This window comes from Phymastichus coffea, unplaced genomic scaffold, assembly GCF_024137745.1.
Source record: "Phymastichus coffea isolate CEN01 unplaced genomic scaffold, Cenicafe_Pcof_1.1 PCOF00076, whole genome shotgun sequence".
Taxonomy (NCBI): domain Eukaryota; kingdom Metazoa; phylum Arthropoda; class Insecta; order Hymenoptera; family Eulophidae; genus Phymastichus; species Phymastichus coffea.
The window spans coordinates 42,261-65,779 of NW_026706887.1; the positions used below are offsets into that span (position 1 = coordinate 42,261).

General features: G+C 39.1%; 4 protein-coding genes across 4 annotated transcripts; 3 read left to right on the plus strand and 1 right to left on the minus strand.

Annotated features, from left to right (window-relative positions):
- Positions 1-698: 698 nt before the first annotated feature.
- LOC131668288 (uncharacterized) lies at positions 699-2,762 on the minus strand. Its single transcript, XM_058942343.1, has 2 exons — positions 1,275-2,762; positions 699-962 (listed from the first exon to the last, which is right to left on the minus strand). Exons 1-2 carry the CDS (start codon positions 2,760-2,762, stop codon positions 699-701), a joined length of 1,752 nt encoding a protein of 583 aa, XP_058798326.1.
- Positions 2,763-8,656: 5,894 nt separating this feature from the next.
- On the plus strand, positions 8,657-9,964 carry LOC131668289 (uncharacterized). The gene has a single exon (XM_058942346.1). It carries the CDS (start codon positions 8,657-8,659, stop codon positions 9,962-9,964), a length of 1,308 nt encoding a protein of 435 aa, XP_058798329.1.
- Positions 9,965-10,105: 141 nt separating this feature from the next.
- LOC131668290 (uncharacterized) lies at positions 10,106-13,927 on the plus strand. The gene is given in 1 exon segment (XM_058942347.1): positions 10,106-13,927. A coding segment is annotated over 1 exon segment (3,822 nt).
- An 879-nt stretch (positions 13,928-14,806) lies between these two features.
- LOC131668291 (uncharacterized) lies at positions 14,807-20,447 on the plus strand. The gene is made up of 9 exons (XM_058942348.1): positions 14,807-14,959; positions 15,031-15,322; positions 15,396-15,600; positions 17,141-17,229; positions 17,480-18,082; positions 18,217-18,557; positions 18,629-18,870; positions 18,952-19,234; positions 20,319-20,447. The coding sequence occupies exons 1-9, from the start codon at positions 14,807-14,809 to the stop codon at positions 20,445-20,447; spliced, it is 2,337 nt and encodes a 778-aa protein (XP_058798331.1).
- The last annotated feature ends 3,072 nt before the right edge of the window (positions 20,448-23,519 follow it).

Genomic DNA, 23,519 nt, shown 5'->3' on the forward strand with positions numbered 1-23,519 from the left:
AAATTTCCTGATGAAGATCCGATCAAAAAGTGGTTTGGCGTTAATGCTTCGTTATCTCTAGAATCCAACGAAACGTGAGTCGGCGGTCTCGAATTAACGGAATGTTCGATTTCTGTAAATACAGTATATAAAACCTCTTCACTTGGGGCTTGTTCTTTTAAAATAGCATGTAAAGCTACTTTGACTGATCGAATCAATCGCTCCCATGCTCCTCCCATATGTGGGGCATCTGGAGGATTGAATCGTCATTCAATATTTTGAGATTTTGCTGAATTCACGAGTCGTTCTTTATCCAAAAGTTTGATTGTGTCGGTAAGCTCTTTACTTGCTCCTTTAAAATTAGTTCCATTATCAGAGTATATAACGCAAGGAGTACCTCTTCGAGCTGCAAGTCTTTGCAAAGCCATAATCGCAGAACCGGTGTTGAGAGTATACGCTATTTCAAGGTGAATCGCGCGAATAGTAAGACAAGTAAAAAGTACTCCCCATCGTTTTTCTCGCCTGCGTCCTATTTTAACAAGCAGCGGATCAAAGTAATCTACTCCGCAATGACTAAACGGCTTTGAATTCAGAGCTATTCGAGCTTGCGGTAAAGCTGCCATCAACGGAGCACACGCTTTCCCACGATGAAGTCGATATATTATGCATTTACTAATTATTGATCTTAAGATGCCTCATAGGCCAATAATATAATATAGTTAACGTAATTCATTTATTACAGTATTGGAGCTGCTATGATAATATTTTCTATGAAAATGCGTAATTAAATTCTTCACCGCTGAATGTTTTCCATTTAAAATAATAGGTTCGTTATTAAAATCTCCGAGTAATAAAGTCACTCGACCACTAGCTCGTAAAATTTGATTTTTATCTACATATGGATTTAATATGGCTATTTTACTCTGTTTATTTATTGACTCTCCGTGTTTTAATTTTTGCAATTCTTCTGGAAAACTTTCTGCCTGAATTATTCGATATAAATATTCTTCGTTTTCATTATTTCGCTCTTTAAGTGATTTAGATTGAACAAATGTGTTCCAATTTTCGTAAGAATTCCGAAAGTAATTGTTACTCGAGTTGGCATGAGCCTTTTCTCTCCAAATATGAAATATTTTACGTATTCGATTTGCATGTACTAGCAATCCTTGCCAACCTAATAATCGTATTGTAATTGGAAGTTCAGAGAATTTTGTAGTTATCGTGAAAATAAAATTTTTTCTTTGTTCCAATTTTTTAATAAAATTCTTTTCATTTTTAGTTAAAAATTTTTCTACCGGCCATGTTTTTTCATTTTGAGATAAAAAACTTGGTCCATTAAACCATCGACTATTTAATCTCAATGCATCATTTTCTAGTCGCGTAGCATCGTCCGCTGGATTGTCTGCAGTCGGTACCCATTTCCATTCAGAGCTTTGTGTAAGTTCAGCAATTTCCCCTAAACGATTAGCAACAAATATATTATGTTCACGGGGCTCTGATCTAATCCACTGAATTACAGTAGATGAATCCGAACAAAAAACGCGACGAGTAATTTTAATTCTAAGTTCATTTTTTAAAAAATTTGCTAGTCTAGCTCCTAATAATGCTGCTTGAAGTTCTAATCGCGGAATAGTTTCTCGTTTCAAAGATGCCGTTCTATTTTTTGTCATGACTAAAGCAACATGCGCCTTTCCGTCATGTTTTTCAAAGCGCAAATATGCCGCTGCTGCGAAAGCTATCATACTTGCGTCGCAAAAAACATGAAGCTGCGCTTCTTCATTGGTACCTGAGGGAGTGTAACATCGATTAATTTTACAATGTTTTATTTTTTCGGTTTCTGATAGCCAAATTAACCAAGAAGTATACTCTTCTTCTCTCAATTTATCGTCCCAGTGAATTCCGCTTCGATGATTAGCCTGCATTAATACTTTAGATTTTAACGTGAAAGGTGCTATCAAGCCGAGAGGATCGTAAATGGACATAATTACACTTAATACTTCGCGTTTCGTTGGTATTCTTTGTCCGCGTAAAATTTGTATAGGAATTTTTGCAAGTTTTACGTTAAATTTTAATTCATCCGTCTCCGTATCCCAATACATTCCAAGAACCCTTTCATTTTCAGTTTTTCCGAGAGATGTTTGACCACTTTTCGGCGAATCTTCAATATTTAGAGCTTTATTTATTACTTCGGATTTGTTGCTAGCCCAACCGTGCATTTGGAAACCTGCTTCAGAATTAATTTTTATTACACCTTGAATAAATTCGACCGCTGTGCTGTCTGATTTTTGACTTGAAATTAAATCATCCATGTAACTGTCATCGATTATACCTTGAACTGCAAGAGGTTTAGATTTCGCATATCTCTGTGCGTTTTTATTTTTAATAAAAATGGCAGATGTTGGTGACGATGCAGCACCAAAAATCAGGCAAGTACATTCAAATTCATCGGGTTCTCTATGTCTATCTCTCCCTCGATATAAATATCTTATCGCTTTGTCATGTTCAATAATTTTAACTCTTAAAAACATATCTGAAATATCGCTTTTTATTGCTACTGCGTATTGCCTAAATCTAATTAAAATTCCTGGCAATGGTCTAAGCAAATCTGGACCTGCATCAAGTTGATCATTTAAGCTTATTCCATTTGTTTTTGCAGCACAATCAAAAACCACACGGACTTTATTTGGCTTATTAATATTATAAATTCCGAAAATTGGTACATACCATATTCTAGATCTTTCTGTATTCTTATCAATTTGTTTTGCATAACCTTTCTCTAACATTCAATCCATTTCTTTATAAAACATTTCTGCATATTTAGAATCTTTATCTAATTTTTTCTCTAAAATAAATAATCTTTTTAAGGCAGTAATTTTACTGTCAATATCAGGAGCTACATCATTTCGCCATAAAAGTCCGGTTTCCCACGAATCTCACTTAAAATGACTTGATTTTTCTAAAATTTCTATAGCTCTTTCGTTATTATTCTTTGATTTAGACTTCTCATTTACACCTATTATTTCAGAATCGAAAAATTGTTTAATTCATTCATTCAGTCTTTCATCTACTTGTTCATTTTCTTTTATGAATTCATTTTCAGAGTTACAAACTGATATTTTATTTGCAATTGACGTTATACAAGTTTTTTTGCAATTGCGATAAGTGTTCCCGTATAAAGTCCATCCTAACCGAGAACGAGAAATTGCTAAATCTTTATTTAATTCTGTAAATTCTCTAGTTGCTATTAATTTTAAATTGTCTTGTCCAATTAAAATGTCAACTTGTGCATCATAATAAGGTTGTAAAGCAATATGATTTATTAATTTGTTGAAATGTAACATTAAATTTTTACTTAAAGTTTGAGTGGGAAATTTACAGTTTTCCACTATTAAAGCATGTTCGACTTCATATTTTCCAAAAATTCCATATACTTCAAAACTAACTTTTTCACAATTCGGTAATACTGTTTTTGAATTTATTTCGGTTAATGTTAAACTCGTACTTTACCCTCTCAAACCAATGCTTTTTGCGAACCTTTTATCAATTAACGTAATCGTAGAGCCTTCGTCGAGTAAAGCAAATGTTCTTGCTTCTTTCTTGAAACCGATTACCCTTAAAGGAACAATTTTTAATAAAACTTTTGATGATTCTAGTCATAAAGGTGGATTTATTTCTGACGCTGTATTTGCGCTTTCAACGTTAATTTGTTCAATCGAATTAAAATTATTATTGGACTTTTCAGAATGTAATAATGTATGATGACTTTGTTCGCATTTTTTACATTTTCCATATTTACAAACTTTTCTTAAATGCCCAGGCGATAAACAATTCATGCATAATTTATTACGTTTTACTAAAATTCAGCGTCTATCTACTTTTTCTCGGAGAAAATCGTCACATTTCCAAATTGGATGATTTTTGTTACATACTGCACACATACGAGATTTATGAGAGTTTGTTTTCTCAATTTCGGTCTTATTTGACTTGTCTATAACTAAAGATGAAGCATATTTTTTGTTTCTTGTATCTCGAGATGTATTCGAACGATTTGATAATGTCTCAGCTGATTTTCCGAGACTAAAAACTCCTGTTTTGGCTGCTCTTTTAGCCTCAATATACAAAAAATCACTCAATTTCTCTAAATCTGATTTTTCATCAGATTGTTCCTCCGCATATCGATTAAACGTATATTTCAAAGCGGAAGGCAACTTATTTCCAACGCTAAGTATTAATTCTTCGTTGTATAAATAGCTTGATAATTTGAACGACTTAAAAGTAGTTGTAGCATTTTTTAATTTTGTTGCAAGACGCGTAATACTCCCCTTTTCGGAGTCGATGTGTGGTAAAGTTTTTACATCAGACGCGATTTTAGCAGCCACTACTTTAATATTTCCATATTCTAATTCTAAACTTTCCATTATTTCTTTCGGATCTGCGTTTACTGCTATTAAAGCTTCGACTGCTTCACGAGCTTCTCCTTTGATAGCGTCAGAAAGTCTAGTTACATTTTCGCTATTGCTGTACCCACCAGATAATGTTGGTTGTTCATAAATAGTTTTGAATTGTAAAAATGCTAACGGGTCTCCATTAAAAGGCGGTAGAGCTTCAGCAGTCGTTAATCGATTTACTAAAAGAGAGTTGCCTTCGCTTATTGACGATTCGCGTACAGATTGAAACGTATTTTCAAACGTGTGATTACGTCATTATGACTCACAGACGCTGGTGTTGATGACGGCAAAGTAGTACTATTTTCCCAGTTTTCATGACGCTCGTGAACATCGACCAATTCTTCAGTGTTGATGGCCTTGTCATCTGATAATGGTAAGGGTTGTTGAGGTTCAGGTGAAAATTGACGAGGTGCAGATGAAGTTGCATTGCTGACAAGTCTGTTATTATTTTCAGCGATAATAACGCGAGAAGGCCTTCTTCTGTTTGTCCGTGTTTGTACACCTTGTCTGCTCCGTTTTGCTGGAGGTTGATCCGTTGGAGTATTTGAAGATCGTGTCCTTCTTGGAGCCATTTTGATTTCGAACTCAAAATAAAATAAATGGAATTACACTCTATTATAATTTACACTTCTAAAAATAATTCTCGGTTTTTTTTTTATCCGGTCGATAATTTCCCGGGTTTCGGCACCATTAAAAATAATTAAATTAATAACCGAAGAATTATTTTAAATCTAAGCAAATGAAATTCATTATCATGATATAAATTTATTTTAGAATTTATTTGTTTAAATAACATAACCAACCTGTCTCTGAGATGTACAAAGCAAAAACTCTCTTCCGCCAGCTTTTTTCTCTCTTATATATCCTTTTGCTGCTATGGAGATAACAATGATTTATTTTTGTTTTACTTGTTTATATAGTTTTTGTTTCTAGTTATTTACAAATTGTTTTATTATTTCCATAGCATTTTGTGACTCTTTACAAATTGACTCTTTATATATATATTTCCAAAGTTTAATTTGTTTGTAAATCAATAACTCATTTGTTTATTACTCTATTCCTACATATCTTATTCACCTTGTTGACCTGCAACTTTCAAACCAGGATTATGAAAGTTGCTGAAATTTAATGATATTGTTTCAGCTTTTGAAAATTCTCGATTCTTTCGGTCAAAATCTCAAATCAAATTGACAGTCTCACTACAGCTTTTGAGAACTTATATTCTCCCGACACGGCACGGAAAGTACGACTTTCAATTTAATTTTTCAAGGATTCCCTCAGAAAAATCGATATTTTCCCGTCACAGCACGGAATAACACGTAGCCTGAAGATTAGCTTGAGCTCGTGAATTCAACGAGGCAAATTTTTATAATATTATACAACATTGCTGTTGATTAGACTAGTTTTTAAATAATTTATTACAAACAAATAACTTTACAATAGATACGGAATACATAAATACTTAATAATAAAATTACGCATTTCTATTTTTAACAATCGTGAACGTCGTCGTCATGAAGATGATGTAAATGATAATCGCGTTATAACGAACCTTGCGATTGTCCACCTTGATCCTCATGTTAGTTCTCGGCAAATTGAAAGAGAACATGACATACCAAAATCGACAGCTCTTAGAATTCTTAGATCGCTGAGATACCATGCTTACCACATCACATTAACTCAAGAACTAACGCTTCGGCAATTTGCAGAACGTCTTCTATTTTGTCACTGAGCGGTACAGCATCCAGAGTTAATTTAATGTGTTATGTTCTCAGATGAAGGGACATTTAAAAATACTGGTGAACTAAACAGACATAATTTCCATTACTGGTCAGATGTCAATCCACATTGGCATCGAGGCATTGACAACCAATATCATTGGAGTTTAAATGTATGGTGTGGGATTGTAAATGGCTATTTAATTGGCCCTTACTTTTTTGACACTAATGTAAATCAACACAATTTTTTGCAATTCTTGAGATACCATTTACCTGGTTTACTTGAAGATGTTGATTTGGAAACTAGACAAAGAATGTGGGTACAATTATATGGTGCACCACCACACTTTGCTTGAATAGTAAGAAATTATCTCAATGAACGATACCTAAATCAATGGATTGGACGTGGAGGGCCCATTGCAATGCCCCCTAATTGGCCTGACTTAACTTCACCTGATTTTTATCTTTGGGGATACCTAAAAAATACTTGTTATGAGCAATAACCGACACGAGAAGACATGATGGAATGCATACGAAGACTTGTGCAGCAGTTCCAAGAAATGTTCTTCTCTTAACTTTAACACATTTTTTGAGAAGATGTCAATTGTGCATTGAAGCTAATGGCGCTCAGTTTGAGCATTTACTTAATGGTTAAACGTAAAATTAAGAATGCTTCACTGGAATAAAATACCCTGAATAGTAAGAGGCAAGGGGACTCACTGAAATAAAGCACCCCGAATAGTGAAAGGATTCAATTAAATGATACACCCTAAAGGGAACATATTTCTATTACGTTTACGACGTTGTTCCTGATAAGAGCAAAAATTAGGAGATTAGTGCTGAATAGACAGTGGTAATAATTGATACTTGGCTAGTCCAGGTTTTGAATAATTAAAATTTAAAAATAAGAACTTTGCTTTGCATTTTACAACAATGTATTTCAAGTTACTTCAACATGTTTACTAAAATGTATGTTACGTCGCAACACGATACATATGTATTAACGCATACGTACATTACTCAAACATGTATTTTCAAATTAAGTTAAGCTGCGCGCGCAGCTAAAGCGTGTCTGTGTGTGTGAGAGTGTATGAGGTGCTAGGGCCTTAAGCCTAGCGTGGTGGCAGCACCTTACGGCGCTGCGCCACTCGCGCCAAGCTTGGCGGTTCTTGCCGGTGTAACCGGCAGTCGTCGACGACATCGTCCCGCGTGCGGAGCTCCCTCGCGCCTTTTACGTTCTCGGATAACGTGCTCGTGCACCCACGTGTAACATCACTTGTATTACCCACGTAATACAAGGTTCTCGTCCACTCACGTGGTCTGTTCTATCGTTTCAGTGTAATTCGGATGCGTAAAAGTGATTGTAAGTTCATCGTATAGCAATCTCCTTTGTGTGCGGAGCGTGTGAGTGCGTGCATGGTAACGACCATTGTTCTCCGCGCGACGTCTCTATCCCGCGTTATCTTCATCGTTGTAATTTCTAGTTTCATTTAATAAAAGGGTTTTTTATGCCGTTACGGCTTTTTCCCTCAAACAGTGTTAAGTGATTTCCCTCTCATTTTAATAAATTAAATCTAACTACCACAACTAAGTCAGCAATCAAGAACAAAGGAGAAATTCGAACTAGAGCGATTTACTTCGCCAAGGAAGTCGTTCAGAACTTTTCATGGTGCCTCCTGTGAGGTAGTTTTCTACCTCTCTCTCTCCTTTTTCATTCTCGGAAAAGGGGACGTCGCGCGAGTGCAAGTGTATGAGAGTGTGTGGGGAGGGAAAGGTGTGCATATCAAAACGCGCGAAAACGCGCGCAACGTGCACCGACAAGTGCAGCCCGCCAATTTATCTTCTCTCTCGCTCGCTCTCCCGCCGTTTATTCGCGCCTCGTGCAATTGCCTACACTCAGCGTGCGCAACAGCGTGCGCAAACATTCAGCGTGCGCAACAGCGTGCGCAGTCATCCAGCGTGCGCAACAACGTGCGCAGTCGTCAGTGCCGATCAGCCTTGCCATCGCTTCCGACCAGGGGGACTTACACGCAGCGGCCACCGACATCGTTTTCCATTAACTAAGATAAGTGTTCTTCTTCCTTTTCTCGCTTTCTCTGCTTCAATAAATAAACATACGCTTGCGAACAAACGGTTTCGCTTTCCACTTATAACGATTAATTCCATTTTAACTGAGTTAATTCTAGCGTTTTGATTTTTTGTTGTCTGCTTCTTGTTAAATTAAGTGAATCAATCAAACTAAAATACGATTGCGCATTGATTAGTACTCGAGTCATTGTTAGCATTTCATGTTTATTCGAATTTAGCAAGCAATTTACAATCCACTAGTGATTAATTGCCATTAAATAAGTTTGTAGACAATTGTTTGACATTGTTTAATTATTCAATTATTGTAGAATTTCGTTGTCCGTTTCAATCATATGTTTTTTCTCTCTTCTTCTTTGAAACTTCAATTAACGTCAATTTCAATTTGATTCATAACGCGTTATTTTGATCCAACAAATACCCAAAATGAATAACGACGAGGTTATTCCAGCCAGCGGCAACGCAGAAAAACGCCTAATTTATATCGAACAGAAATTTAATAGGTTTACAAAAACGTTGAAATCCCTCAAAGAATACTTAGCAAAGGGATCGCCAGATGCGACGAACGCGGAGTTACGAATAAATTCCCTTTCGACCATATATCAAGGTTATTCAGCGAATCGCGAAGAACTTCTTTCGATGCAACCTGAGCATCCCCACATTGCCGCATTCGACGAACTCGAATCCGAATATTTCGAAGTAGCAAGTCGAATATCGAAAATGAACAAACCCCCAGCGATCCCTTTCGCGAATTCCAGTATGCTCAACGGAAATAACACCGCTACCTTCATCGAGAGAACTAACGTGGCAAAACTCGCACCGTTGACAGTGCCCAAATTCGACGGGAACCACAAGAACTGGGTCCCTTGGAAAGCCAACTTCCAAGCGCTTATACACGATCGTCCAGGAATGGCGGGAAGCGTCAAACTATCCCAGCTTCAAAATGCAGTTCAGGGTTTAGCAGCGACCGTAATAAAGGAATTCTGTCTTGACCCCAGCGACGTCAGCTACGGTTTAGCTTGGGAAGCGTTGTGCAACGCTTACGATCAACGACGTGTTCTAGTCAACGAGCACTTCGACACTCTGCTAAAGTCAGCTCCCGTTCAAAATCCAACCGCCGAAACCACAGCCACCCTTATGTACACCGTCCGTCAGCACGTCAGCATGCTCAAAACAATAAACATTGCGATCTGCGACGAGTTTGTCCTGCGAATTCTCGAGAGATGCCTGCCCGGGTATCTCCTGTCGCTATGGATAGATAAACACTCAAATCGCGAAATCCCCAAATTGGAAGAATTATACATCTTCGTTCAGGATTCAATATTTAAACAACGAGCGATAGGTGAACTTCCGAAACGAGATTACCAGTCCAAAAGAAAAGGGGCAGGTAGCAAAGCAGAACCCCCGGCAAAGGTCTCCAGAAACATTGCCAACACACTCGTTACTACCTCGACGACCAGCAACAACGCGTGCGTTCAATGCGGTCAATCCCACAGACTCTACAAGTGCGAAAAGTTCAATAAGGCGAAATTGAACGAAAGGTGGGAACTCGTCAAAGCAAAGGGGTTATGTCGCAATTGCTTATACGTCCACTCCGCTTCCTGTACCAGCGAAAAAAGGTGCAAAAAATGTCATAAGGATCATCATACCCTTCTACACGCAGATAAAAAATCAGGTTCATCTACCCCTCAACCCGCGAACGATTCAAAACCGTCCGGGACGTCTCAACCATGACTAAGCCAACAAACATTCGCGTCAATCGCATACCTTCCCGATTCTCAACTTATGACTACAGCAGTTTTAAGCTTTCAGTCAAGCCGAGGAAAACGTCTCATGGCACGCTCATTACTAGATTCATGTTCTAACGCAAACTTAATGACTCAATCTCTTATCAATCGTTTACAATTACCAGTTAAACAATGCTTTGTGAATATCGGAGCAATAGACAATGCGAATATTGTCTCAGAAAAATACACTACTGCCACTTTCTATTCTACATATAATAATTCTAAACATCAATTAAACTTTTTGATTGTACCTAAAATAGCTGAGAAGGTGCCTAATGAGACTTTCCCTCGGGAGAAATTCAACATCCCCAAGAATATCAAATTAGCAGATCCCCAATTTCATATACCCAGACCGGTCGATGTCTTGCTAGCGTCAGGTCCAACTCTGTCTTCTCTTGCCATAGGGCAAATCAAGCTAAATGACGAAAGATCCCAAATCACTCTTCAAAAAACTTCTTTCGGCTGGATAGCAGCCGGAGGATCAATCTTATCAACGATTCCCAACTCCGTTTCGTGCAATGCGGTGAGGTTAGATTCACTCCTAGAAAGATTCATGGCGATGGAAGACGTGGATTATCAACCCATCAAGTCAGAAGAGGACGTAGCGTGCGAAAGGTACTACGCTCAAACCACGACACGCGACGCTTCGGGTCGCTATATCGTTCGTCTGCCGTTTCGATCAGGCAAATTCGAACTAGGTTTGTCAAAACACCAAGCGTTACAGCGTTTTCAGGCGTTGCAGCGCAAATTTGATGCTAACTCCAGGTTCCGAGCAGACTACGAAAGGGAATTCAACGGGTACCTGGAACTTGGCCACATGACGCTGTGCGAGGACGACAACAACGATGGTTACTACTTGCCTCACCACGCGGTGATCAAGGAGTCCAGCGAAACGACGAAATGTCGTGTCGTTTTCGACGCTTCTGCAAAATCCTCCACGGGCATTTCGTTGAACGATATGCTGTTGACTGGACCGACCATTCAGGAAACTCTGTGGAAGCAAGTTTTGCGATTCCGTTCTCATCCCTTCGTCATTACTGCCGACATCGAAAAGATGTACCGACAAATCTGGATTCATCCCGACGATAGGAAGTTCCAGAAGATCTTATGGTACCACGAAGGCGAAGTTCGAACTTTCGTTCTCAACGTTGTAACTTTCGGGGTGAAGTGTGCTCCTTTTCTCGCAATTCGAACATTGCATCAGCTAGCCGTTGATGAAGAGAGCAGATTCCCAAGGGCAGCAATGCTACTTCGTCGAGACTTCTACGTTGACGATTTCCTTTCAGGTGCAGACACGCTGGAGGACATCATGAGGATTCGCGACGAGATGATCAAACTTTTAAGTCGTGGGGGGTTCGTGATACGAAAATGGTCCTCGAATCATCCGTCGGCTTTAGACAACATCGATAAAAACATCTTCGATTTAGATTGCGGCATACAAGGGAACCCCATAAAGAAGACTCTCGGAATCATCTGGGACTCACAACGAGATGTCTTCACATATTCCGCAAACCCTGATGCGTTAGCTTCTACCAAAAGAAAACTCCTTTCCCAGATTGCGAGGATCTTCGATCCTCTAGGCTTATTAGGTCCTTTAACCCTGTATGCCAAAACATTAATTCAGGAATGTTGGAAAGCTAACATTACCTGGGACGAATCTCTACCTCAAGACATCCACACCAAGTGGATCGCTTTAGCTGAACAACTTCCTTTAGTGCGAGAAGTCGCGTTACCAAGGTATCTGCGATATGACGTTGCGAACCCAGTATCCACCGAGATACACGGTTTTTGCGACGCGTCGATAAAGGGATACGGCGCGTACATCTACATTCGTTCCGTTGACTCTGCGGGAAATGTCACTGTTAGGTTAGCTTGCAGTAAATCCAAGGTTGCTTCGCTTAGTCATCACACCATACCTCGTTTGGAACTCTCTGGCGCTGCCCTTCTGAAGGGACTAAATGTCGAACTGGTGACCCAGCTGACTTTCAATATCGTGCGAACAATTCTTAGAACAGACTCAAAAATCGTTCTCTGCTGGTTAGACAAAGCTCCTCATCTACTTAGAACCTACGAAGCGAACAGAGTCACTGATATTCAAACGCTAGGTGAGAAGGTCGAGTGGAAACATGTTCGTTCGAAGGACAATCCGGCTGATTCACTATCCCGAGGACAGCTACCCAGGGAACTTTTAACTGACCCCCTCTGGCATTCGGGCCCTCCATGGTTAGCTCTTCCTGAAGATCAATGGCCTTCATCGGAAGAATCCTCGTTAGGTGATCCTCCAGGCGCGACAGAGGGAATTGTTTTATTCACAGCCTCTTCTGGAAGTAACGTCTACTCTCGTTTCTCTGATTACGGATGCCTTATTAGGTCCATCGGATATCTTCTCCGTTGGAGTAGAAGGGAATCACTACTAGACGATACCCAAGATGCGAATAAATCGCAACGAGAGATTCGTTACCTCTCCCAAGCCGAAATAGTTTACGCAGAACGCCAAATCCTTCTTCTCATCCAAAGAGAATGTTTTAGTTCTAAGATAAGATAGCTCAAGTCGACTACGAAATTAATTTCCAAAGGCCCCAACGGCGCTTTCAGGAGTCGAACGAAGTTCGATGAACTCAATCCCTTCTTAGACGAGCATGGACTGATCAGAGTAGGTGGTCGGTTGAAAAATTCAAATCTTCAATTCAATCAAAAATACCCTATTTTTCTACCTAGCAACCATCACGTGTCAGATCTCATCATCCGCGACGCTCATCATCGAAATCTTCACGGGGGGGTCCAATCCACTCTTTACAGGATACGCGAAAGGTTTTGGATTCTCAACGGTCGAAACCAGATTCGACATGTCTTGCGCCGCTGCGTACCCTGTCTTCGGCAAAGGCCAAAATTCTCACACGCCAAGATGGCAGACCTTCCAGAATCTCGAGTAAACCCTGCGTTCACTTTCGCGAAGGCCGGCGTAGATTTTTTTGGTCCGATTATGATCAAAGAAAAAAAGGATCGAAATCGAAGTTTCCTTAAGGTGTATGGGTCCGTTTTCGTTTGTATAGCCACTAAGGCTGTCCACATCGAGGTAGCATCCGATCTCTCAGCTGAGGGCTTCCTCGCGTGTTTTCGTCGGTTCGTTGCCACGCACGGCAAACCGACCACCATGTACTCTGACAATGGTACTAACTTTGTAGGCGCAAATAGCGAACTGCAAAGGATTTACCAATTACACAATTCACCCGAATTTAAGAACGCGATTCAAACCTTTGCTGCAGCCGAACGGATTGAGTGGAACTTTAATCCACCTCTCTCACCGCACTTCGGCGGTTTGTGGGAGGCGGCAGTTAAAAGTTTCAAACACCATCTGAATCGTGTCGTCAAGGACCAAAAGCTCACGTACGAGCAATTGGAAACATTGTTAAAGGAAATCGCCGCCGTGTTAAACTCTCGACCATTGTACGCGATTTCTGCTGACCCAAACGATTCCCTTGCGATAACTCCAGCTCATTTTTTGATCGGGCGTTCCTTCAATTTCTTACCCGACCAAAATTATGTTTCAGTTCCGGACAATCGCCTCACTTCCTACCAGCTCGTCTCTAAAGCTAGACAAGCCTTCTGGAGTAAATGGCACAAGGAGTACTTGCATGAACTGCAAACTCGTCAGAAGTGGTTGAATTCCGGAACCGTATTATCACCTGGATCTGTGGTTGTGTCGATGGAGGACAACCCTGCTTGCGCAAGATGGCCGCTGGGTGTCGTCGTGGAGATCCACCCTGGGAGCGATGGCATTGCTCGAGTAGCATCGGTGAAGATGGCTTCCGGAATCTACAAACGGAACATTACTCGGCTCTGTGTGCTCCCTGTAGATCAGGAAAACGCGGACCCGTTGGAGTCTCAAGTCACCCTCCCGAACTCGTGATTAGCCCCAGATGTGTGCTCTTTGGTTTGCCATGAACGAGTCGAACCATGGGGTATTCTGGAAGTGCTTGAAGCCTGGCCCGCGAAAGGTAGAGTACAGAGTGCTCTACAGCCAGATGCCCAAAGAATCAATCTTTGGAGCGCGATACCTGTCCGGAGATCAGGTTCCCACAATCGCGGAGACTCCAACCTTTCGTCGACGTTAATTTAGGACAAGCGTGATCAGTGAAGTGTCAAACTTATGGCACCGGATGATCTTGGGTAGAATTAGTTGTACATTAGATTTAAGACATTGTAAATCGTTCGTTTCGTTGTATTAGTAGTTTAAGAGAAATTGAAGCCAAATAGCTTTCAATCAATCAGGTTGCGATGTCGATGCTAATCAAGAGACCAGTCCCTTCAACGAAAACTGGCTCTTCATGTAAAGAAACCAAAGACCGTCCTAGATTAGTAAGCAGGAATGGGTCAACTAGTCAATGTAAGCTCTTGTTAAGTCTAACACTGCTCGATCATTAAAGGTCTAATTAAGGGGGCTCCAGCGACTACAGCCGAGGTCAAACTCCGCCCAAAATTAAATTCGTATTCGCAATATTTAATTGATGCTAGTAAATCCTGCAATTATTTTTAAAGCCCAAATATTATGAAAGCGAGCAACTTAAGATTATATTTTATTTATCAATAAAATATACAGTCGCTGATTTGATCTTGTTTACAATGAGCCAATGAACAGCTCGATTTAGATGACCGTACATCCGGAAAGCATGCCTTACTACCTAACCTATATGTCTGTACGGTGAGTATACGAGTGTCGCACCAGCTGTTTGCGCGATCGTAAGCGTAATGTGTTTGTCAACATTTGTTGATATTTGTTATTAATGAAATGAGTGATGACGCTTCTACAAGCGAGGATAAAAACAATTGGAGAAATAACGAGAGAATCACAAAAGGATCTCGCAAAGGTCAATTTAAAAAAAAATCAGTGAAACGAACGAAAAGCGTAGATCGAGGAGAGAGGTCGAAGAGGTTATGCGAGGTGAGATACCTTGATACAAAAATATGTAAACAATACGTGACTGATTATTTTATTTATAATATATTTTATAGGAAAAGGAGGAAAGCGAAAAAAATGACGATGCGGCCACGGTTAAAGTTAAAGGTGATGTTTTGGCTGGGAGAGAATTATTTGAGCCTAGCATATTGGCACAAGAAATGTGGTGTTGCAGCTGTGACATACCCTTATCTTTTCGATACACTGTAAATAAAGTCCAGCAAGGCTTAGGATATGTTTATGATATAAAATGTTACAAATGCGGTAAGGTCAAAACAGTAAGAACAGGAAAAATATTCAGACAGGGCAATAGTGTACTGTTTAAAGCAAATGTTAAAGCAGCGCTTGGTAAATGATTTCTACTTTTGATCATAATTATTATTTTTAATAATGATCTATTACTGATTGTTATATTTTATAGGTATTATAGATGCTGGAATTGGTGAAACACAATTCAATATATTACTATCTGCACTGAATATCAACACCGTGTCAGATACTTTGCTCAAAAGGTATGAAAGGATTGTAGGCCCAGCAATTGAAGCCCTCGCTAAAGATTCATGCTTGAATGTTTTGAAAGAAGAAATAGCCTTGGCTAAGAAAGTCAATGATATTATAACAGACAAGTAGGACTTTTTTGGTCGCAGTTATACTCACATATAAGAAAGATCTGCATGAGCTAGAATTTTATTTATATAAAAATAATTTTTTTATGATTTTTTTTACACTCAACTTTTATTGAATCATTGTTATAATGAAATTGTAATTTTTTACTATTTTTTATTTTTTGTTTTGCAACGATTACCGAAAATCGTAGACTCGCGCGAGGTTAACGAGCGGCTAAGCGAGAGGAGCCGCGTTCGGTCCGCGGGAGAGAGAGGGCGCGTAAGGGGCAATGACCGGGAGGGGAGGCTCCGACCGGCAGTATGACTGTGCTACTCAGTCCGTTCGTGCCGATCTAACCTCCGTGTTCCCGAGCCGTTCGAGTTTTCGTGTGTTCTTGCCAATTGACATTGCGAACTTGAGTGCGTGGGTGGGTGTGCAGCAACAGCAGCAGCAATAGCAGTAGCAGCAACTGCAGTAGCAGCAACAGCAGCAGCATCAACAGCAGCAACATCAGTGGCGACAACAACAACAGCAGCGACAGTAATAGAAGCGGTGCAGCAAGCAGCGGATCAGTCGATTAACAGCGTGTTTGTCGGATACGGTTGGCCACCGTATCCTCATCGTTCTCGCGGTAGGTGCACCTTCTTCCCTTGTTTAATTATTGTCATAATTTGCGTGCGAATCCGCGCAGCGAGCGCGAAGAATTTGTTTATTGCGTGCGAGCAGGTAGTTCGCGGGAATCGCGGTTTTTTCTCTCTCTCTCAATTTGCGTGTCTTGTCATTCACGCGTGCGTGCGTAAGTCTCTCGGCCAATTCCCCGTGTAGGTTAATTGCATTAATAAAGTGCATTTTTATCGTTTCTATCGAATCAAAGAGTCGTTATTGTGTCTTTCCTTTGTCCGGAGGTCGCGCCCGTGTTTATTTTCAGTGTTTACGTCGATTCGAATTCGCCGGTTACGTAGCATGGACCGTGCGAGTACAGGTAGACGCGAATCGACGCCTTGGGTTCCGGCGGCGGCCGCTCGAGCGCTACTAGCAAGGGGCGACAGCGCCGCCAAGCGGTGAGTTGGGGGAACCCAACTTGGAACGGTGAAGAGACTCTGCGCAGGCGCACTTCGAGGCAAGGTAGGTTACTGTGCCTTGAGCACAGAGATAACAAGGCGTCGTTTAGTCGCAATTAAAGGTACGTTTGCAGGATTATAGACTAAACGGCAGCCTGTTACAGTTTGTTACTGATAACATTTACTTTATCAATTCTCCATTTATGATAAACAAGATATTATTTTTTAAGAACTCAATCATCTAACTATTCCATTCAATGCTTATATATGTTATGACGATATTTACCTAAAAACTGATGTATACTTTCATGATTTTGAGTGTTATGTATGTAACTGTTGAGATAAGAAATTTTGCACTAATGTAAGACAATATTTGTATCAAATGCTTCGATATTTTAGTATTCAGCAAGTTGGCAATATTTGCTATAAATAAAATGTAACAAAATTGTAATAATTTTTGTGTATTTCACTTTCTATTTTTTATCGCGTTTATTTTCAGGAATGAAAAAGACAAATATGGATTAACATTCGGTTATGACGCAGGTTGGCAAAAAAGGGGAACCGGCAGAGCCTATAATAGTTTGTCAGGTAAAAATAATTTGATAGGACCTCGATATAGTTGCAATACTTTTACTTACAGAAATACTTAGGAAATATTCAAATAGTTTTTATATTTTTTATTCAAAATAAAAAACTATAAATAAAATAATATTATTATGTAAGCTAAAAATATCGCATGAGTAATTGTTATAAAGCTTTGCATTGAGAAACGTTAATTGTCGTATAGGTCATGGTGTATTGATGTGTTTTCACACAAAAAAAGTTGGTTCTTTCGCAGTCCGTACAAAAACTTGTCGGTCCTGTAGTTCAGGCAAAATACACGATTGTAGAAATAATTATAGCGGTTCAGCTAAAGGAATGGAAGCAGATATGGCAAAGGAATTGTTTACTGATAATCCGTTGTTCAAGGAACTTAATATCTATGGTGCTAGGCTAATTATGGATAACGATTCCAGTACTATCGCATTATTACGTAAAGTTTGTACACATAATATTGAGCTTTGGGCTGATAAGAATCATACGGTGAAATCTTTGTCCAACGCTTTGCATAGGTTGTCTGTGGCAGCGGGACTGGTAGACTATTTTACTGAAAATTTTAGTGGTGTGATCGCGGAATGTAAAGGTCAACCTGATATTCTTAAAGAAAGATTACAGGCAATAGTGCCTCATGCATTTGGAGATCACACTCTCTGTACTTTTCATGAAGATAAAGAGAATTATGAGTATAAAAGGTTGCCTGGAAAAAAACCTTTAGATAATAAAGATCTTAAAACTGCTTTGGAAGAAATATTCAGTCGTTTTATTAATGATGTTAAAAAAATTGCACCAGCAGCATCCACACAAGCGAATGAATCTTTTAACCATCTAGTCGCATCAAAATGTCCGAAATCAAAACACTTTTCCGGATCTGAATCGTTTTCTTTCCGAGTTGCAGCAGCAGTATGCCAAAAAATTTGGGCCATGAATGGATCAATTTAGTCTTTGAAAGATTAACTTTTAGTCCTGTAAAAGCAGGTATAAAGTACAGAATTGTTAGAGAGTTGAAAAAAATTAGAAAAAATTTGTATGCTAGTAGTCGTGTAGGAAAGTTGCGCAAGAAAGCTTTGAAAATAGCACGATCTTCAAAATCAAGTGGTCAAAAAAAAAAAGAAGGTATCACTTATGGAAGTAATGTAGGGCTAAGTGGTGTACTTGAAATTCCACTTAATATTCCAATTAATTTGCCCAGAGTAACCAATGCTATACCTCATCCAGTGTTACCTAGTCATAATCCCGATGGTTCCCAGAATTATAAATTAATCTATGTTGATACCGAAACCACTGGTCTGAATCCGAAGAAAGACCAAATAATCCAGGTACGCACTTTTTACTCCAATAAACTTATTTATTTTTAAAAACTAACTCTTTATTTTTGTTTTTTTTTAAGATTGCTGCTTATGATGGCAATACATCGTATAGTGCTCACATAGTTCCAACGGGACCGATTGCACCAATGGCATCACTGAAAACTGGTTTAATGATTAAAAGTAGCAGTTTGTTTTATCGAGGAAAAAAGTTGGCAAGTGTATCTAGGCAACAAGCTGTAGATGGATTCTTGAATTATTTAGAAATATTCAAATCCAATCCTTCTCATCCACATATTATTTTAGTTGGCCATAATGTTATTCGGTAATTCACCAGTCAAACATAATTTTCTTGCGTCTGCGGAGTACTTCTTTTTTTTTAATATATTATAATACTTTCTTGAAGGTTCGATGCCGAGAGAATCAAACTTTTACTCGAACAGTTTAATTCGTATGATAAGTTCGTTAATTTAGTACATGGATACGCTGACACCTTGAATATTTTCAAGAAGAAGCTACCTGAAAGGGCGAAGGATAAAAAGAATTCTTGGACCCAAGAAGCTCTAATCCAGGAGTATTTACCTAATATAAATATTGCTCTTCTACATGATGCGTTAGAGGATATTAAAGCTTTGAAAAGTCTAGTCGATATTTTAGATGTTTCTTATGAAGAAATAGTTAGTGATACAGTGAGTCTCAGCCAAATGCAGAATAATAAAGATGCTAATGAACATAAAAAAATTGTTAAACAAATTGTTGATGCAAACAAAAGAAAATTGCAAGTGTTAAAAAACGTTGTTAAACCAGCTATTATCAATAAGCTTGCGAAAGAAGGTATAACAGAAGACGTGTTGAAGGACGCTTATTTAAAAAATCCAAAAGAAGGAATTAAAATTTTATTATCTATTAGTGTTGGTAACAAAGTACGAGTTACTTCCAAGCCAGAAATTATTACCGCAATCTGTGATGAAATAAGAAAAATCTGCACCTGAAAATATTAATTTATTGTTTTTTTTTGTCGACAAATCGATATGAAAAATTTATAATTTTATTTAAATTATTTACATAGTATGTAACAGGCTGCCGTTTAGTCTAAAATCACACAAACGTACCTTTAAATGCGACTAAACGACGCCTTGCTATCTATGTGCTTAAAGCACAGTAACCTACCTTGCCCCGAAGTGCGCCTGCGCAGAGTCTTCTACTTCTCCGAGTTGGGTTCCCCCAACTCGCCGCTTGGCGGCGCTGTCGCTCTTACTAATAGCGCTCGTGCGGCCGCCACTGGAACCTAGGTTACTGACTCGCGTCTAGTGATACTCGCACGATTCGTGCTTCGCAACCGGCGAATTCGAATCTCCTGAAAATAAACACTGGCGCGACCTCCGGACAAAGGAATGACAAAATAACGACTGTTCAACTCGAATATAACGATTAAGATGCTCTTTATTTAGCTAATTAAATTACACGGGGAATTGGCCGAGAGACTCACGCACGCACGCGTGAATGACAACACACGCTAATCGAGAGAGAGAGAAAAAACCGCGATTCCCGCGAACTACCTGCTCGCACGCAACAACAAATTCTTCGCGCTCGCTGCGCGGATTCGCACGCAAAATTAATACAATGATTAACAAAGGGGAAAGAAGGTGCACCTACCGCAATATCAATGAGGATACGGTGGCCAACCGTATCCGACAATCAAACAGTTGATCGACTGACTCGCTGCTCGCTGCACTGCTTCCAATACTTTTGTTGCTGTTGTTGCTACCGCAGTTGTTACTGCTGCTACTGCTGCTGCTGCTGCTGCTAGCACTCACCCACGCAAGTCGCAACGTCAATGGCAAACAAACACAAAATTCGAACGGCTCGGGAAAATGGAGGTTATCGGCACGAACGGACTGAGTGGCACAGTCATACTGCCGGTCGGAGCCTCCCCTCCCGGTCATTGCCCCTTACGCGCTCTCTCTCTCTCGCGAACCGAACGCGGCTCACCTCGCTTAGCCGCTCGTTAACCTCGCGCGAGTCTACGATTTTCGGTAATCGTTGCAAGTAATACTAAAATTTCCAATTTCCATTTTTTCAAACGTTCTTAGAATGATAAATATTGTTTGTGTATCATTATAATATAAATTCATCATTTATAAATGAAATAAATTTTAATATTTTTGTTATTATCAGAACATAACATTCAAAAGACGCGCGCTTGACATGCGCAATGTAACTAACATGGCTACCGTCGGCTAGCCGGATGTGCAACGGCTCGTCCAATTTCGCGTACAGTTTTTACTAATTATCTCGATATTTTCCACGGCTCCACACCATTTGCGATGTACCATTAGAAAGCTGAAGGCTTTATCTATATAAAATAAGTTTTTTGTCGCGTAACTTTCCCATTAAGGTTAGTAAATTATCATATTTTAACCTCATTTCTACTCTGCTCCATAAGAACCCATGTATAAGATCCGAACTTTGAGATGATATATCTCAAAATTTTCCACGGCTAGGGGGGTAATGAATGATACCGTTGGATTCAGCGCATTTCAATCTATAAAATGAGTTATATCATATCTCTGAACTTTCCGCGCTGGAACCCCCTTAATCTCGCAGCTGTGGCCGACAGTATGTTACGTCGCAACACGATACATATGTATTAACGCATACGTATATTACTCAAACATGTATTTTCAAATTAAGTTAAGCTGCGCGCGCAGCTAAAGCGTGTCTGTGTGTGTGAGAGTGTATGAGGTGCTAAGGCCTTAAGCCTAGCGTGGCGGCAGCACCTTACGGCGCTGCGCCACTCGCGCCAAGCATGGCGGTTCTTGCCGGTGTAACCGGCAGTCGTCGACGACATCGTCCCGCGTGCGGAGCTCCCTCGCGCCTTTTACGTTCTCGGATAACGTGCTCGTGCACCCACGTGCAACATCACTTGTATTACCCACGTAATACAAGGTTCTCGTCCACTCACGTGGTCTGTTCTATCGTTTCAGTGTAATTCGGATGCGTGAAAGTGATTGTAAGTTCATCGTATAGCAATCTCCTTTGTGTGCGGAGCGTGTGAGTGCGTGCATGGTAACGACCATTGTTCTCCGCGCGACGTCTCTATCCCGCGTTATCTTCATCGTTGTAATTTCTAGTTTCATTTAATAAAAGGGTTTTTTATGCCGTTACGGCTTTTTCCCTCAAACAGTGTTAACCTATTAACGCTCACAGGACGGTTTTTCGAGACCTGAGTTTGAACTATTCTCATGTCATGAATTCTCGTGGAAAAAATTCAGGAACCATTGTTTCTTATGTTTTCGAGTGTCCTCTTTCCAATGATGCTGGTTAAAATTGTCGCTGAAAAACTTTTACGGTCCAAAAATCAAAAATAAATAAAAAAAACATGATTTTCTGATTTAATTTTTATTTTAAATCGACTTTGCGTTCCCTAAGCATTTTTTTAATGCCTAAAACCCTTATAGATCGCGGCCTCGAGGTTTTAACTACAAGTTACTATGGTTCTCCGGATATGAAAATTTTTCGTATAAACAAAATGGCGGCCGAAGTGAAAATATTTATCTAAAACTTTACAAATTTTTTTCTCGAATACTATAGATTTTCATGAAAATTTTTAAAGAACAAAAATGTCTTAGAATTAGTTATAAAATACTCTCAAATTTTTTCAGAATCATCCGAGAAAATTTTGGGATTTCGGAAAAGTCTCTGAATTGAAAATTTAAAAATTATGTCGGAAAATTTTGAAATAATTTGAGAGCGTTCTTTGTTTGTTTTTAAGACATTTCTATTCTCAGAAAAACTTTCGTAAAGTGCATGGTTTTTGGTAAACAAAATATTTGTTTAGCAAACTTTAACATTTTTTTTCTCGAAAAGTATACTCTTTAGGAACATTTTTCTGAGAATAGAAATGTCTTAAAAACAAACAAAGAACGCTCTCAAATTATTTCAAAATTTTCCGACATAATTTTTAAATTTTCAATTCAGAGACTTTTCCGAAATCCCAAAATTTTCTCGGATGATTCTGAAAAAATTTGAGAGTATTTTATAACTAATTCTAAGACATTTTTGTTCTTTAAAAATTTTCATGAAAATCTATAGTATTCGAGAAAAAAATTTGTAAAGTTTTAGATAAATATTTTCACTTCGGCCGCCATTTTGTTTATACGAAAAATTTTCATATCCGGAGAACCATAGTAACTTGTAGTTAAAACCTCGAGGCCGCGATCTATAAGGGTTTTAGGCATTAAAAAAATGCTTAGGGAACGAAAAGTCGATTTAAAATAAAAATTAAATCAGAAAATCATGTTTTTTTTATTTATTTTTGATTTTTAGACCGTAAAAGTTTTTCAGCGACAATTTTAACCAGCATCATTGGAAAGAGGACACTCGAAAACATAAGAAACAATGGTTCCTGAATTTTTTCCACGAGAATTCATGACATGAGAATAGTTCAAACTCAGGTCTCGAAAAACCGTCCTGTGAGCGTTAATGGGTTAAGTGATTTCCCTCTCATTCTAATAAATTAAATCTAACTACCACAACTAAGTCAGCAATCAAGAACAAAGGAGAAATTCGAACTAGAGCGATTTACTTCGCCAAGGAAGTCGTTCAGAACTTTTCGATGTATGCGATCTTACCATAAAAAATTCTCAACAAAAATTTTGTTATTAGGTTATTGGGCTATTGGGTTGTTGAGTTTTTGGCTTATTAATTTTCTCGGATCCAGATTTCAAAACCAGAGGTGCCGTTGTCAACGTGCATTCCAAGCTTACATCAGTTTTTTAACGTTTTCCTCAAATTTGACCTTTATTTGCCCTTACCAATGACCTTGATAAAAATATCATTTTGAACGTAAAATTTCCCGCTCTTTTCAAATCCGGAGTCAAAAATAAGTGGTTCCATTTAAAAAAATGACTCTGACCTTGAAATAATCTTCAAAACCGACTTCAAGGTCAAAGTCATTGGTACCCGTTGATG